This window comes from Felis catus, chromosome F1 (assembly GCF_018350175.1).
Source record: "Felis catus isolate Fca126 chromosome F1, F.catus_Fca126_mat1.0, whole genome shotgun sequence".
Taxonomy (NCBI): Eukaryota; Metazoa; Chordata; class Mammalia; order Carnivora; family Felidae; genus Felis; species Felis catus.
The window spans coordinates 68,090,568-68,106,174 of NC_058384.1; the positions used below are offsets into that span (position 1 = coordinate 68,090,568).

At 61.4% G+C, this 15,607-nt stretch overlaps 2 protein-coding genes across 7 annotated transcripts; both read right to left on the minus strand.

The window, feature by feature from the left end:
- Nucleotides 1–7,258: 7,258 nt before the first annotated feature.
- LENEP (lens epithelial protein) lies at nt 7,259–8,548 on the minus strand. The gene is made up of 2 exons (XM_006943131.5): nt 7,945–8,548; nt 7,259–7,805 (listed from the first exon to the last, which is right to left on the minus strand). Exon 1 carries the CDS (start codon nt 8,253–8,255, stop codon nt 7,992–7,994), a length of 264 nt encoding a protein of 87 aa, XP_006943193.2. The 5' UTR covers nt 8,256–8,548; the 3' UTR covers nt 7,259–7,805; nt 7,945–7,991.
- Nucleotides 8,549–8,676: 128 nt separating this feature from the next.
- FLAD1 (flavin adenine dinucleotide synthetase 1) lies at nt 8,677–14,213 on the minus strand. Of its 6 annotated transcripts, none has more exons than XM_045049221.1 (9): nt 14,065–14,213; nt 13,372–13,597; nt 11,201–11,945; nt 10,970–11,085; nt 10,422–10,569; nt 10,048–10,228; nt 9,779–9,968; nt 8,987–9,060; nt 8,677–8,881 (listed from the first exon to the last, which is right to left on the minus strand). In XM_045049221.1, the coding sequence occupies exons 2-9, from the start codon at nt 13,450–13,452 to the stop codon at nt 8,746–8,748; spliced, it is 1,671 nt and encodes a 556-aa protein (XP_044905156.1). In that variant the 5' UTR covers nt 13,453–13,597; nt 14,065–14,213; the 3' UTR covers nt 8,677–8,745. The 6 variants fall into 6 exon arrangements, with proteins under 6 accessions (XP_044905156.1, XP_044905157.1, XP_023103174.1 ...); XM_045049222.1 differs by lacking the exon at nt 14,065–14,213 and adding an exon at nt 13,792–13,807; XM_023247406.2 differs by lacking the exons at nt 10,970–11,085; nt 14,065–14,213 and having other exon boundaries at nt 10,048–10,146; nt 13,372–13,907.
- Between the last annotated feature and the right edge of the window lie 1,394 nt (nt 14,214–15,607).

Genomic DNA, 15,607 nt, shown 5'->3' on the forward strand with positions numbered 1-15,607 from the left:
TCCCTCCCCTCCCTCCCCCCGCCCCCTGCCACCCCCCAAACTCCCCCCCCCCAACCCTTAGCAACACCCTCTGTCACTTCCTGGTTTTTCACCCGCCCCCCCCAGGGCCCCCTCCCTCCGCCCAATAAGGATATAAACTTCAACCCCTCGGTCCAGCCAGTCCCCGCAGGGCGCAGATGGGTCCCTCCCTCCCTTTTCACTCCCTTCCTCCAAGCTTTTACTTCGCTCTCCGAGCCTGGCCCACCCTCCTCTTTTTCCCTCCTTCTTTCCTTCGGTCTCTCTCTCCCTCCACCTGCCGCGATCCCTCTCCCCCTCCCTCTCCCGCTTTCTCCTCTAGCCCCTATCTCTCCCAGTCCACCTTAACTCGAGCTCCGCCCCCGACCCCCATCCAGCCCTCCGCCGCTGCTCCGCCCCACCCCCTGCACTCCACCGCCCAGTCCGCCCATTGGCCTGGGCTCCCGCCCATCTCAAGTGGGTCCCGCCTTGCGTTCCGCCAGGGAGGGGGCGGAGTCGAGGGGGCCGGCCTGAAACCTGGAGGAGGGAAAGGGGGAGGGGGCAGTGTCCGCAGTGGCCCGGGAACCGAGCGCCCCCATCGAGGGCTCTCACAGTCCGTGAGGGGCTCTTGTGCGGTCACCTCCTCGGGAGGGAAGGGTAGGAGAGGTTAGAGACAGGCTAGGTGGGGGTGAGGCGGGGACTTCCAGGACCGAAGGAGGGGGTCCCGAGAGGGGCTATAATCAGGTCAGTGCCCCGGGAGGTAGGGGGAGGGGAGCCACCAGGCCACCAGCTTCAGCTCCTACGCCCCACCCCGCCTCCGAGGGAGCGGGGGAGTGGAGGCTGCGGGCACCCTGCCTCCCTCCCCACGCGTGACGGCGCCCCGCGGGGAGGGAGCGGCGCCCTGGGCAAGCGGCCTCTGCGCTCCAGCCGGTGCCCGCTGCGGCCTTGGCATTGTCAGAGGGGAGGGGCCGGGGCCGCAGCGGGGGAGGGGGGGGCGGCGCGCTCTCGCTCCTGCACCCCGCCTCCATCCCGCCTGCTCCCTAAGTGGAGAAACTGAGTCTCTGCGAAGGAGGGACCCTCTCGACAGGGACTCGCTCGGAGACCCAGGTGGCGAGGGGAGCCTGGGTGTTTCAGGATGTGTATGTGGGTTCGGGGGGGTGGGGGCAGAATGCGTACTTCAGCGCCCCCACAACTGAGGAAGGTGGCCGGTGGGGACGCTTCCAGCTGGGCCTGCAGCGCTGCGTCCCCCAGAGAGCCCCTCCCACTAGTGTAAAACGGAATCCAGTCCGGCCACGGGAGCCGGGTTCCGCCTCCCGCGGCCGGCCGGGCCGAACCGGGTCGGACTCGCCGCCTCCGCCCCAACCCCCACGCAGGGGGCCTCCCTCCCTTTCCAGCAGGTGGCTCCGCGGGGCACCAGCTCAACCTGTTGGACCACAATGGGCGGCGCCAGGGGGGCCCTGGCCCTCACCCGGGCTGACCCGGGATCCCCGCGCAGGGGGAGGGGCGGAGTCCGGGTCCCGCCCTCCCTCCTCTCCGGCCGTGACTCAGCCTCGGGGCCGCTGCCCTGCGCCCCAGCCAGGGGCGGAAAGTGTGAGGCGCCCCTGAGGGCCCAGGCCAAACCAAACAGCCCCCCACCTCAGACATTATCTCACTGGAGAATTAGGGGGGCTATAGGAAGGAGGGGGTGGCAGCAGGCTTGGGGCGCTCCCGCTCGCTCGATCCGCTCCGGGTTTTCCTATCCGCCCCGTCCCCCTTGGGCCCCGAGGCGGGTCACTGCTCCGGGTTTTCTTCTCGGCCCCGCCGGACAGATTCTAGTCGGTGAGTGCCCCGGAGTCGGTGGGGTCCAGGCAAGGTTTTTCCCTCCCTTCTCCAGCCGTCGGGGTCGCGCCAGACTGGGGAAGAGCCGCGCCTGGGGCTGGGGGCAGGACGGCAAGGCCAGAAGGACGTGTGAAACGGAAGGGGGCTGCATGGCCCCGGGGAAGAAGTGCAGGAAAGCGGTTCTGGGAGGGCAGAGCCTGGGCCTCCAGAGGCAGTAGGAGGGCGGGCGCCCTGGCACCAGCCCTTAGGTACAAAGAGACGAAAGGCGCCCAGTGCCTCGGGCCCGCCCCGTCCCCCAACTCTGGGGGTCGCCTCCTGAGCCTTGCTGGACCCAGCCTGAATCTGTGGGCACCCGGAATGCCATTCTCCAGTCTCGACAGCCCCGGAGCCTCCTGCTTGTTCCTCAGTGACCCTCCCCACCCCCCAACCACCACCACGTTTCTCTTCTGGTCCATACAGCTTCCTTCCTGGCTCAGAAGTCGGAGGGGGGAACCCCGACTTGAAATTCCCGCCTCCCCTCTAACTCCTGGCCCTCACCGCGCCAAACCACTGAGTTGCGGCAGCCGAGAAACGCTGACTGCTGACTGGGGGCTGCTCCCCTCCCACGAAACTCCCGGCTGGGCCCCAGGGCCCCGCTGCCACCCCCGCCCCGCCGCCAGCGCCGGACTGGCACCGGGAACCCGAGGGCAGGTGTGCGGCCTGCAGGGGACCTCCTGGAGAGACGGGGGCCGGGGCGGGGGGCGGGGGCATCCCAGATCCGCACGTACAGACTTAAATCTCAGGCGACCAGCTAGACCTTAGTTTAGAGGAGAAAGTGGCAGGAGTTAATCCCTCCTCAGGAGGACTGTGTACCTGGGGCTGGGGACAGCGATTCTGAGTGACAGCCAGGTGCCCGGACTGGCTGGGCCACGTGCGCTCGGGGGCAGCTGCGGGAGAGTTAGATGCTTGCCGCGCGTGGAGGGAGAGGGCTTCTGGCGGAAGAAAGGCACGGCTCTGTGTGGGCGGGGTCCTGAATGAGTGGGTCTGGGGGCCTGTTTTGGAAGGGGTGGGGGGCTGAGCTGGAAGCGGAGCGACAGCCTGCGCCGGGCGCCCACCTCTTCCCCGCCCTCCCCCCCTTCCCCGGGCTGCCCCCGCTTCCCTCGAAAAACCCGCCGCCCAGGAAACCGCTGGGGGCGCACAGACCGCAGCCCCCCCCCGCCCGCCGCCCCCCGGCGCCCCCACCGCGACCGCCCAACCCACCTGAAGGGGCCGTGGCTGCCAGGGTTGCCCCCTCCCGCCGACTCCCCCCACACCTGCGGGCGCACTATTTATAACCCGGCGCCTATTCCGGGCCTCTGGGCGGGAGCCGGCTGCGCCTCGGCGCTAATCGTCTCCGGGATCTCTGCGCCCCCCAGGGCCGGGGGGGATAAATTTAGCCTCAGGAAGCTCGGGGAACATTTTCCAAAACTCCACGTCCCGGAGAAGGCGAAACAGAACCCCTCTGCCCTCAGCCTCCCTCCGGCCAACCGGCAGGCGGCGCAGGTGTCTCGGCCGCTCGTACCCAGCTGGGATCGGGTGGTGGGTGGCGGCCGAGAAGCTGGCACAGGTGAAGGACGGAAGGTCCTGGGGGCGGCGGCTAGAGGGGCCGGAGAACGGCCAAAGGCCGGAGTAAAAAGTCTCGGCTGGCAGTGACTGAGAAAGGGGTTGGGGACTCCTGCCTTTCGAAGGGGAAATAACTCCTGTGCAAACGAGATGCAAGTAGGGACGCCGGGGATCGGGAAGATCGTGGTGGCCTTGGGGGTCCACGCCCCGGCGTGGGGGCAGCGACTGCCACACCCCTCTTCCCGCGCGCTTCTGAGCCTTGCTGCGAGAACTCAGGACCCCACCAAGATCTTTACTAAAATAGCCAGATGAGTGCGGGCGGCTCCTCCGACCACTTCGCCAGGACCCCTCTCCTCCACCTGCCTCTCGCACACCATGGAGGGTCTTCTCTCGAGGTGATCGGCTAGGAATCCTGGGTAGAATCCTTCTAGTGCTGCAGCATCTGGGGGTCGCTTCCAGCTTTGCCGAGGCTTCTTCCCGGTTTTACCCCGCCCCTTCCCCTTCCCCTTGTGGCCACTAGAGGGCCCCTGGGCGCCCAGGGGCAAATGAGCTAGCTCTTCCCCAGCCCTCGTATTCTTGGCACTCAGCTCCCCTCTTCCGCCATCTTCCGCCCTCCAATGAGCCCCGAGCGGAGTCTGGACCCTCCAAACGTGAGCTTCTCCCAGCTGGGAAGAGGACGTTGCAGGGAAGCGGCCGCATCTTTTTCCCTTGGAGAGCACTGGGGAGGTGTAGGCTGGAACCGGGTCCTGGCCTGTGTGGTCTAGATGAAAAAGACGTATCTGGGACCCCCAAAGGAGCAGGCGGAGCAAGAGGAAGGCCAGCTGAGAGTGGAGGTGTGGGGAGGAGGTGGAGTGGGTGCAGAATGGGAGCGGGAGTCCTTCCCACACCTTTGCACGCTTGGCCCCGCCCCCAGGCCACCAGGCCACCACCTGAAGTGCAATATCAGAAGAGGAAGTCTGGCTGGCCCAGAGGAGCCCCAAATATGAGACGAGAAAATCGGGGTTCGCCAGCTGACTACCGCACTGCAGTGTACTGTGGGTTGGGCCTTCAGTGGGTCACGTCACCTCTCTTGGCCTGTTTCTTTCAAGCTAACCTGGGATAGTTGCCCTTGTCCAGCCTACTTTTCAAGCGGGCTTGTGTAAGTGTCCAACACTGTAGTGTGGCAAGGGTTCTCAGAACGGCATACACGGTTTTTCTTATCCTCCCCGCTCCTCCCCCCATACTTTCCACTCTCAGGGCTCTCTTGAGGGCTGACACTCCTCTTGGACCACCCGCAGTCTCTCCTCTTCTCCCTCCGTCAACTTCCTGGGCCCTGCCTTCCGACACCTACCGCTTCCCTGGTGGCCTTCGCCAGACATCCCCTCGGCTGTCGAGGGCGCTTGTGCTCAGAACTCTGACTCTAGGATCCAGCCCGAGGCCCTGTCCCTGCTCAGTGGCTCAGTGGGAGTGGGGTCCGAGAAAGGAAAGGGAGAGGGGCGCCTGGGAGGCTCAATCAGTTAAATGTCCCAATTCGGCTCAGGTCATGACCTCAGGGTTCGTGAGTTGGAGCCCGGTGGGGGGGGGGGGAGGGGGGGGCTCTGGGCTGACAGCTCCGAGTCTGGATTCTGCTTCCGATTCTTTGTCTCCCTCTCTGTCTGCCCCTCCCCTGCTCACACTCTATCTCTCTAAAAGTAAATAAACATGAAAAACAGTTTTTTCCCCTCCTAAATATAAAAGTCAAACATGCTGGGGACGCCAGCATGGCTCAGTGGATTAAGCGTCCGACTTCGGTTCAGGTCCTGATCTCACGAATCACGAGTTCGATACCCGCCTGGGGCCCTGTGCTGACAGCTCGGAGCCTGGAGCCTGTTTTGGCTTCTGTGTCTCCTTCTCCCTCTTTGCCCCTCCCCTGCTCATGCTCTCTCTCTATCTCAAAAATAAGTAAACAAGCAAACAAAAAAATTAGAAAAAAAAAAAAAAAGGCAAAGGGAGGCAGAAGGCCAGAGCTCGAGTCAGGGACGGGCCGACCAAGCAGGGGTGCGGGCTGTGAGGGGAGGCAGGAGCCCCACACTTGTGTGGAAAGGTGAATTCTGTGTCCTCCACCGCTAACCTCTCTCTGGTTGGATTCAAGCTCTTACCTCTTCCTACTGCTGTGTCCTGGGGTAGGTGGGCTCTGAAGGGACCCGGCGAGAAGGCTGACCTACCTGCATTTTGTGCAGGCCTGAAGGTCGCCAAGCTACCCGGATAAAGACTACCTTGAGCGGGAGTACTATGGAGAATCACGCTGCCGCAGGAAAGAGGGAGCAGGCTCCGTGTGTGCCCCTGCGGAGTCCCTGCCTCGTCGGAGGGGAAAAACCAGGGGGCAGCGCCGTGTGGAGACCACGTTAGCAACTCCGAGAATTCCTCCGGGCTCAGGGGGCCCGGCTGGCTCCATCCGCAGAGTGCGTGATTCTCAGTCTCGGGGTTGTGAGTTCGAGCCCCATGTTGGGGCCGGATATTACTGAAAAATAGAAAAACTCTTAAAAAAAAAAAAAAAAGGAATGTGTATGCGCGCAGGCCAGCCCTTGTCTCCACTGCTCTCGCTATTAAGCCTGCCCTGAGCCACTGGCACGACACGACCTGCCTCACACCCACCCCAGCTCATAGCCCGCATCTTCTAATCACAGCTGTGTCCCTATTGTTTTGTTTACATTTTATTTCCTATCTCTGCCCACTGGAACCGAAGCTCCGTGAGTCCTGGGGCCTGTTTTGCTTACCGCAGTGGTGCCGGGAGCACGGGGATTGGCACACAGCGGGAGCTCCCTAACATTTGTTGCACGAATGAGGGAAGAGGAGGGCGGGGCGCGTGCAGCACTCTCTCCCGAATGCCCTCCCAGGGGCTGCTGAATCTGAGCCACCCCAGCGGGGAGAGTGGTCGTGGGGGGGGAGGGTCACTTCTCACCAGAACTGCTTACTCTAGGTATGGGTCACCTTTACCAAGAGAGACAAAACACACCCAGAGGAAGTCTGGGAAAAGCTGGTCCCTGGGGTGAGGAGAGAGTCCCACACACCATCTCCAGGCTTGTGCTCCAGGACGGAAGGGAGGGGACAACAACTGGCCCCAAGAGGCTCTGCGGTTGTGGGGGGCTGAGTGGGCGTGTCGGAAGTGTGAGCGAGATGGTGTCAGTGGCTGACGCGTGCCCACTGCTGGGCGTGATTCAGGGGCAGCGTGTGTTTCGGCTGCCGAGGGGAAGAGAGGGAGCGGTGCTCATTCTGGCTGTTTGTGCTTGTGCACGGTGACAAGCCTGAGGAACCTGTGTGGCCACCCGGGTGCCTTTCTCTTGTGGCCTCATGTGTGACCAGGGGGAGCAGGGCCCGACTTCCCGTGAGCTTGGGGCTTGCGAGGGCCCAGGGCTTCTCCCAAGATCCTCAAGGCAGGGAGCCGGCCAGGCCACGTCTTCTATTTGAGTTACTGGCTTAAGGCGCGGGACCCCACCCAAGCCGGACCCCTCCCTACCCACCGGTTGGGAGGAACCTGGGCTTTCCACCCTCCACCCTCCCCAACCAGTGAGTCGGAAAACCTGGTTTTCGGTGTGGGTTGTATCCAGGACAACCTCCTTCCCTCCCTTCTTTAAAAATGATTTTTTTGTAATGTTTATTTTTGAGGGGGGGGGGGCAGAGTGTGAGTGGGGGAGGGGCAGCAGAATCCAAAGCCAGCTCCCAGCTGTTAGCACAGAGCCTGACGAGGGTCTCGCACCCATGAACCGCAAGATCATGACCTGAGTCGGCCGCTCCACCGACCAGGCCGCCCCGGCGCCCATCTCCTTCCCTCCCTGGTCTGAACGCTGGCTCTGGCTCCAAGACCCTTTCAGTGCTGAGTTGTTTGGAGTCTCTTTTAGACATTTAGCACGTTTGGCCTCAAGGCCTATTTATTTTATATAGAACATCTATATCCTTATTTTTTGTTTACATCTTATTTCCTGCCTCTGCCCAGCAGAACGTAAGCTCTGTGAGTACAGGGGCCTGTTTTGTTCACTGATGTGTTCAGAGCACCAGGATTGGCACACAGCAGATGGTATATGTATATACATACATACATATATATATATATACATATACATTTATGCACACACATGCATGCACACACAGTTTAGTGGTCCTTAGCCCATTCCTGGCACTGAGTACAGAAAAATCAACCATCTAGGCCGGTGGGCTCATGGTGCGGGTCCCGCGGCAGTCTTATCTGGGTCCCGGCCAGCAACCAGGCAGCTCCCGTGTACCTGCACCGGAGGTCCAGCAGAGGTGCGGGCGGGAACGGAGGCTGGCACATGGCACAAACTCGAAGCAGGGTCCACACTTCCCCCGGTTGTTTGTGGCCCATCGTCGGTCAAGCACAGCTGGCCTGGAGGTGGGGGCCGGGGCTGGGGGGTGCTCGATGGGGGCTGGGCCCGGTGCTGGAGGAGAGAATAGGAAGCTGGGAGGCAGGCTCTGTCACAGAAGCTGTGGCCCTGCGCCTGGGTCTGGGACCCTGCCCACCCACCTGAGTGGTGCAGGGCGCGGGGGCGGGAGGGGAAGGGGTGGATCCAGGCCCACCTGAGCGGTGCAGGGGCGGGGCGGGGCGGGGGGGCTGTCCCGGGGCATCAATCCAGCAGTTCCTTGATGCACCAGCAGCAGAGGAGGATGTAGGCAACTTCCTTCAGGGTCTGCTGCAGGCCCTCCCATCCTGTGCCCGTCTTCATGACCGGCACCTGGAACCCAGTGCCCCACAGGGCCCTTCTGAAGGAGAAAGGCAGGGCCTGGGCGAGGGGCTGTGTCCGGGGCTGCATATGGGCTGCAGCTCTGAGGTGCACAGAGCTGCCTCCCGGGCCTTTTATCAGCAGCGTCCCCACCCCCTCAGACCTCATGACTATAGGGACAAAGGCCCCGGGGTCTAGCACAGGGAAGGTTCTGGGCCCAAGAATGGGCTGAGTCAGCCTCCAATGGGCAGGGGTGGAGGCTGGGTTGGGGCAGGGGGGGTGGGCCGGCCACCCCGTCTTCTGTCCTCCGCAGCCAGGCCAGCCCAGCTTCCCTTCTCCCAGCCTGGCTCTCCAAACCTCGGCGTCCTGCCCGGGGTGCCTCTCCCCCAGGGGCTGGCGTGGCTCCTGACCCTGCCCTCCGGTGGGCTCCTGCCGAGTGTTCTGTGTACGTCCCCCCAGCACGTCCCCCGGTTGCCCCCCCACCGCCCCTGTTCCTCAGAGGGAGCACTGCCAGCTGGGAACTGGCAGAGCCCGGCCCACGTCTGCTTCTCCCGTCCCGTCCCCTGGAGCAGGAAGACACAGGCAGAGCAGCAGGCACGCAAGAGGCGGTTTATTGACAGGGGACACCCCAGGGCGGCCTCCCTCTGGCTGCTCGGGGTCACGTGCGCGAGTTCCTCTCCTCGTCTTCGTTCTCCAGGAGGTAGGCTGGCCGGTAGGTGGGCTGGCCCCCCGGGCTCAGGCACTTCAGGGCCGGGTTCCTCACGGTGTTCTCGCGGCCCCCCAGCGACGTGTAGCTGGAGCAGGGAGGAGGCAGGCGAGTTCGGGGCAGGCTCTCCCCACCGCAGCGCCCCCACCTCGTCCCCACGCCCACGACACCCGTCCTCTGCCAGCACCCTTACCCTCGGTCATATAGGACACAGTACGGGACAAACAGCTGCCGTAGGAAGTCCCAGATGTCTCTGTAGGTCCAGTCCTGGGGGTCAGAGTGGGGTCACAAAGTCCCCCCTCCCACACTGCGGCCTGCCGCCTGGGCAGGGGCCCGCCTAGAGCTCTTCTGCTTCCCGGGCTCTGAGGGAGGCCTCCTGTGGGATTCTCTGGGATTCTCCGGCACAGCCTGCTGGGTGCGGCCACGCAACGCAAAACGGGAAACCTTTGCCCGCCTCCCTCCACCCCCAAGCCACCCCCCAGGGACCGGCGTGCTCCAGGACGGACGTGGTTGTGTCCAGGAGTCCACGCAGCCCGCTGCGTCTCCAGCTGGGCCGTCTAACGTGGCCGCGGCTGGAAATGGGGTTAGTGCCTCTGAAGAAGCGAATTCTGAAGGGTATTTAATTTTTAAAATTAAGATATAACACCCACACCACAGAATTCGTCACACTTGGAGCGCACCACTCAGTGGTTTGGGGTCATTCTTTCTTTCATTTCAGTAGGTTGTAATTTGAGTATCGGTAAGAGGCTAGTGGCTGCCATTCTGGGCAGTGCAGACCTAAAGGTAGAAAGCACAAGCCGGCCACTGAATCGGTGCTCCCTACAGAATGGTCAGAAAGCTGAACGGCCGAGCAGCACAGCCTCCCTTGGGTGATGGGGGTCCCTCACGCGAGCCCCGGGCTCCCACCTCTCCCACGTGGGGGGCCAGGGCGCAATGAGCGACAGGGGTCGGGAGACGGGAGGCGCTGCGGCCCCCTCCCCGTTACCAGCAGCGGGTTGACGCGCACGAAGGCAGGCCAGCCAGGGTCCGTGGGGCTGAAGGGGTGGAGGCTGCAGGAGTAGGGGTCGGTGCGGCGGGTGCCCATCAGGACGGCCTCCAGCCGGGGGTGCCGGGCCTGCAGCTCACACAGGGCCTGCTTCATGTGGCCCTCGGCCTCCAGCACCTGCAGATTATACCTGAGGAGGGGAGGGGCGGGGGTCAGAAGCGGGCACTGCTGAGCCGCACCCGGAGCCCACACTCCCAGGCCCTCAGTACCTCTTGATGGTGTCCTGTAGGAACTGCTCCAGCTCGGGGAAGGGGGAGATGTTGCGGATGTACAGGATCTGGAGGGGCTCCTGAGTATCGGGGCGTGTCCTGGGGAGGGGAGGACGCACAGGCTTGGCAGAGCAATGCTCCCCAGAGAGCTCGCACACTGTTCTCTCTGCTCCTGGATGGGCTGTGACCTCCCTGTGCTCAGGGCCGGTGGCCTACACGTCCACCCAGGGCCACCCAGGGCCACCCAGATGTCAGATGCTCAGTCAATGTGGCGGGGGAAGAGTGTGGAGAGGTCACCACGGCTCCCTCCCTCCCAAACCACACCTGGCCGCCCTCTCCCTCCTTGCTGCCTTCGCCCTGGGCCGTGGGCTCACCTCTGCACGGCCGCGTGGAAGAGGTGCAGGAGGGCCGTGCAGTCCTTGCCTCCATTGAAGCCCACGCAAAGGTGGCTGAGGTCGTACTGAGCCAGGGCGGTCTCAATGGTCTGCAGGGCGCCTGCCACCTTCCCCCCCAGAGGAGACCCTGCAAGGAGACAGACAAGAAGATACGTACACGTGGCCGTCAGAGGGCAGTGGCGGGGGGGGGGGGGGCCGCACACCGCTCTGGCCTGAAGCCTCTCCAGGCTTCCCAGTGTTCCCAGAGTAAAGGCCGGAGTCCTACATGCCCTTCAGAGTCTGTCCCGGCCTGCCATTCAGAACCCTTCACCTCAGTGTCTTCCCTCGGGGGGCCCTACTCTCCTTCGTTCCCCTGAACCCCATCCTGTTTGCTCTCGCCCACCTCCCGGTGGGGCCCAATCCTCCTCTTCGGCCCACATGTCCGACACTCGCCCAGCAGACTGTATTTAACGTACATACGCCCAGGTCAAGGCTGACCTCCCCACCGTGGAGGCCGCTGAGACCGACGTCTCGTGCCTGACGCCTACCTTTCTTGTTACACTGCCGGCCCAGAAGGCCGTGGTGTGTAACACACTGTCCTGTTGAGCTCGGTCCGCAGTACCCAGGACAGTGCTGGCAGGAGTGGGCACCCGGTTGACATTTACTGGAAGAATGACCGACGGCACCAGAGCTAACCCCCCTCTCTCAGACCCTACATTCCCGAGACCTGGGCAGGGGTGGGGTGGGCACGTGCGGCCCCTACCCCCCCAGGCCCCTACCTGATTCTGCGAGCTGGTAGACAGCCTCCCTGGCCTGCCCCACGGCGTCGGGCACGTAGGGGACCAGCGATCCCGGGGGCAGACGGGCAGTCAGGTAGGCCAGGCACTCCTCCAGCGGCCCCTCTTCCTCCGAGTCCAGCGACAGCTTCACCCGATAGTAGTTGCTGCCCCAGTCGGGGTAGGAGCCCAGGCCGAGCCTGCGCCCAAAGTGGGCCTGTGCCTCAGCCAGCACGGGAGCGATGGAGGCCTCGTCGGCGGCCACGTACAGCTCCCGCAGGTGGAACTGCACCGCCGTGTTTCGGAACAGCCCCTTCAGCCCCTCCAGCACCCTCCGCAGCAGCTCGGGAATGCCTGGGAAGAGGTAGACATTTCGGACGGAGACCAGTGGGAACTTGAAGGGCCGGCCCGTGTGAGGGTCTGTGCCGTAATGCAGGCGGGCGGAGGAGGGCACTACGGACAGCTTCTCGAAGCCCTTCCCTCCGAGGGCTCGGATGGCCGCTTCCAGCTCGGGGTGCGGCTTGAGCTCATCCCCGAAGGCCTGTGCTACCGCCTCAAAGGTCACATCATCGTGAGTGGGGCCGATGCCCCCTGCCGTGAGGACGTGGGTGAAGCGGCTGGAGAAAGAAGTGACCTCTGCCGCGATGGTGGCCACCTCGTCGGGTACGACAGAGACCCGGCACACCTGGACCCCCAGGGAGCGCAGTGTCCGGCATAGAAAGTAGGTGTTGGTGTCCTGAGTGTGTCCCTGGGAGATGAGATGGGGACGATGAGAGTGTCAGTGCTGCAGGACTCGAGGGCAAAGGGGAAGGGGTGACAGCCGTGTGGGGTATCGTGCTCTTTTGGGGGACGCTGCCTTGTGAGGCTCTAAAGCCTGGACTGGGTACGAGGGTGAGAAAATCCAGGTGAACAGCCAGGGGTCGCATGACCCACCTTGGGCCTCCTTCTCCGTGCTTTGACCTTGACCTCATCTATGCCTGAGGATTCGGTGGCCAATTTTATGTGGACGACCCATCCACTTCCTCCCCAACCCTGACAGTTTCAGCTCCCTGGCTCCGCCTACCTATCGGGCATCTCTGCCGTACTCCTGGCCGTTGTCACTTTGGCCAGTGGCCTCCCCAGACACTGTCCACCGCCAGTGAGGCCCTCCTACCGTCAAGTGTACTGAAATGTCTCCCCATCTGCTCTCTTCTCTTGGTCCCTACTGCCGCCGGGCAGGTCCTTGGCACCTGTCATCTGGACATTGTCGAGGCCTCCTGGCCAGGCTCCCGGCCGCCAGCCCCAGCGCTCTGCCCAGTGCCTTCTGACTAACCTTTCTAATGTGTTACTGGGATTGCATCACTCTTGGGCTCAAAAGCCCTGTGTTGTTTCCAAACATATACAGAATAAAGTTCACATTCCTTTGCAGAACGTTTGAGGCTGCCTGCGGTGTGCACACGACCTTCCTTTGCAGCCCCTTCTCCTTCAACTTCTTTCCAGAGGGCTTAGCGGACAAGGGTTACTTGGAGTAAGAGGGACTCAGGTTGGAATCCCCCCTCTACCACCTCCTGGCTATGGAACCTTGGACAAGCTAGCTTCTCGGTCTCATAATCCATTAATTGACATTTATAATAAAAGTATTGAACCTCAGGGGATTGTTCTAAGGGTTAGTAAAACCGCACATGTGATCTAGAAGCACAGTCGCGGGCCCTAGTAAGCACTCAAAAAGGAGGGGTCAAGATCACTACTTCAAACCCGATGCCTACCACGACCTTTAACAAGATTTCCCTCGATTGCTCAGAAGAATCCGATGGATTTCTTCCGTCCAGTAGTTTCCTTCTATTTCGCTTACTCACTCTGCCAAGTGCCTTGGGTCATTTTCCAAACAGGCTGGCTGTGACTCTTCAATAACACATGCACCTGTACCCCCTTCACAAGTCGGACTCCCCGTCATTTCTGTGAAGCCCCTCCTACTCCTATCAAGTTGCTGGACAAACTGAAGCCACCTTGCTACAAGTTTTCAACAGAGTGATGGAAAGCACAAGGGTCACTTTCCCTCTAACATGCTGGGCTCACTCCAGGACTCCACGGCAGCAAGGGGGCTCCCGCCCTGGCCTGCCTTCCCTCAACAGATCGTGCAGCAGGATCTTAAGGACAGGAGCACGCCACACACCCCCCTTCTGTCCCAGACGCACCTTGAGGATCTCATCTCCAACAATGATGATGCCCGCCGTCACGCTGCGCCCTGAGGGAGGTTCAGAGGCCCTAGATGCCATGGTCCTGCCTTCTCTGCCCCTCTGCAAGGCCCTCCAGTAGCCACCCAGGGCCCCAAATAGGGGTCGAAAGCACGGGAGTCGCGCCAGGTCTACAGGGCACTGGGGGCCATAGCCTGGGAACAGGGGGGTCCGGGGTCAAGGGAACCTGGAGGAGCCAGAAAGGACATTGGGGGAGAGCAGGAGTGCATGTTCTTTTTTCCTTAGAGGGAGACCTCGCCGGGCCCTTGACAAGCGACTCCTTTATCCCTGCCTTCAACGGACGTGTTCTCACCCCATCCCAGCCTCTTCACAAGCTTGGCTCTGGTCTCCTTAAAGCGTCCTGCTCTCCCGAGCACCTACCACTTTACGTAGGTCTCCTGCGCGCCGAGCTCGGCCCCCCCTGGCCGGCGACAGCCCGGCAGCCTGCACCTTTAAATATCTCTCCTCTTTGGGGACCGGTCCCTTTAAGCGTCTCGACCCCCCCCCCCCCCCCCCCCGCCTTTAAACGCGGCCCCTCCCTCCGCCGCGGGCCGAGCTCAGGCGCCGGGCCCGCCGGGGCCCGCACCCTTTCTGGCCTGCAGTCTCCGTCCCCGCCACCCCGCCCCCGCCCGCCCAGCTGCCCCGGGTCCCCACCTGCCTTCCCGGCCGGCGCCCTCCGCTCCCGCACGGCCCCGGGCGGCTTCCGCACGCAACGTCCCGCCTTGGATCGCGCCTGCCACGTCAGTTGGCCATCTCGGCTGTCGCTCAGACTGCCTCCAAGGGCCCACGGGTGCAGGCGGCCGTCGCTCGCCAGCCCCAGCCCGGGGGCGGGAGCAGCGCGGGGTTGTTATGGGCGACAAGCACGTGGTCACCCTCACCCGGAACTGCGGGGGCGGGGCCGACGGGGGGGGGGACCTCGGCTGCTGCTCCTGGTGCTGGCGGGAAAGGGAGGTGTGATTCTAACCTCGGTCCCGTTTTCGGGTTCTTGTGTGCAGTGCTAGCGGTCTTTAACCCCGACTCGAATTCTAGGCAAATGGGATTTATCTTGTAGCGCATGGCCCTTCGAGGGACACCAAGAATCAGCATTGGCTGTGAAGTAGGGAGAGCTTGGAGAGGACTTTTTAGTGCGTGGAACTTTCATTTATTTTTTTCTTTTTAAATGTTTATTTCTTTTTTTAAGTCCTTCCCTGTCAGCAATTATTTTTTTATTAATTCATTTATTGTTTAATTTACATCCAAGTTAGCATATAGCGCAACAGTGATTTCAGGAGTAGATTCCTTAGTGCCCCTTCCCCATTTAGCCCACACCCCTCCCACCACCCCTCCAGTAACCCTGTTTGTTCTCCGTATTTAAGAGTCTTTTATGTTTTGTCCCCCTCCCTGTTTTTATATTATTTTTGCTTCCCTTCCCTTTTGTTCATCTGTTTTGTCTCTTAAAGTCCTCATATGGGTGAAGTCATATAATTTTTGTCTTTCTCTGACTAATTTCGCTCAGCATAATACCCTCCAGTTCCATCCACGTAGCTGCAAATGGCAAGATTTCATTCTTTTTGATTGCCGAGTAATACTCCATCATATATATAGACCACATCTTCTTTATCCATTCATCCTTCGATGGACATTTGGGCTCCTTCCATCCTTTGGCTGTTGTCGATAGCGCTGCTGTAAACGTAGGGGTGCGTGTGTCCCTTCGAAACAGCCCACCTGTATCCCTTGGATAAATACCTAGTAGTGCAATTGCTGGGTGGTAGGGTAGTTCTACTTTTAATTTTTTCAGGAACCTCCACACTGTTTTCCAGAACGGCTGCACCAGTTTGCATTCCCACCAGCAGTCCACATCCTCACCAACGTCTGTTGTTGCCCGAGTTGTTAATGTTAGCCATTCTGACAGGTGTGAGGTGGTATCTCATTGTGGTTTTGATTTGTGTTTCCCTGATGTTGAGTGATGTTGAGCATTTTTTCATGTGTCGGTTGGCCGTCTGGATGTCTTCTTTGGAGAAGTATCTATTCATATCTTTTGTGCATTTCTTCACTGGATTATTTATTTTTCGGGTGTTGAGTTTGACAAGTGCTTTCTAGATTTTGGATACTAACCCTTTATCTGATATGTCGTTTGCAGATATCTTCTCCCATTCTGTCGGTTGCCTTTTAGTTTTGCTGATTGTTTCCTTCACCGTGCAGAAGCTTTTTACTTTGA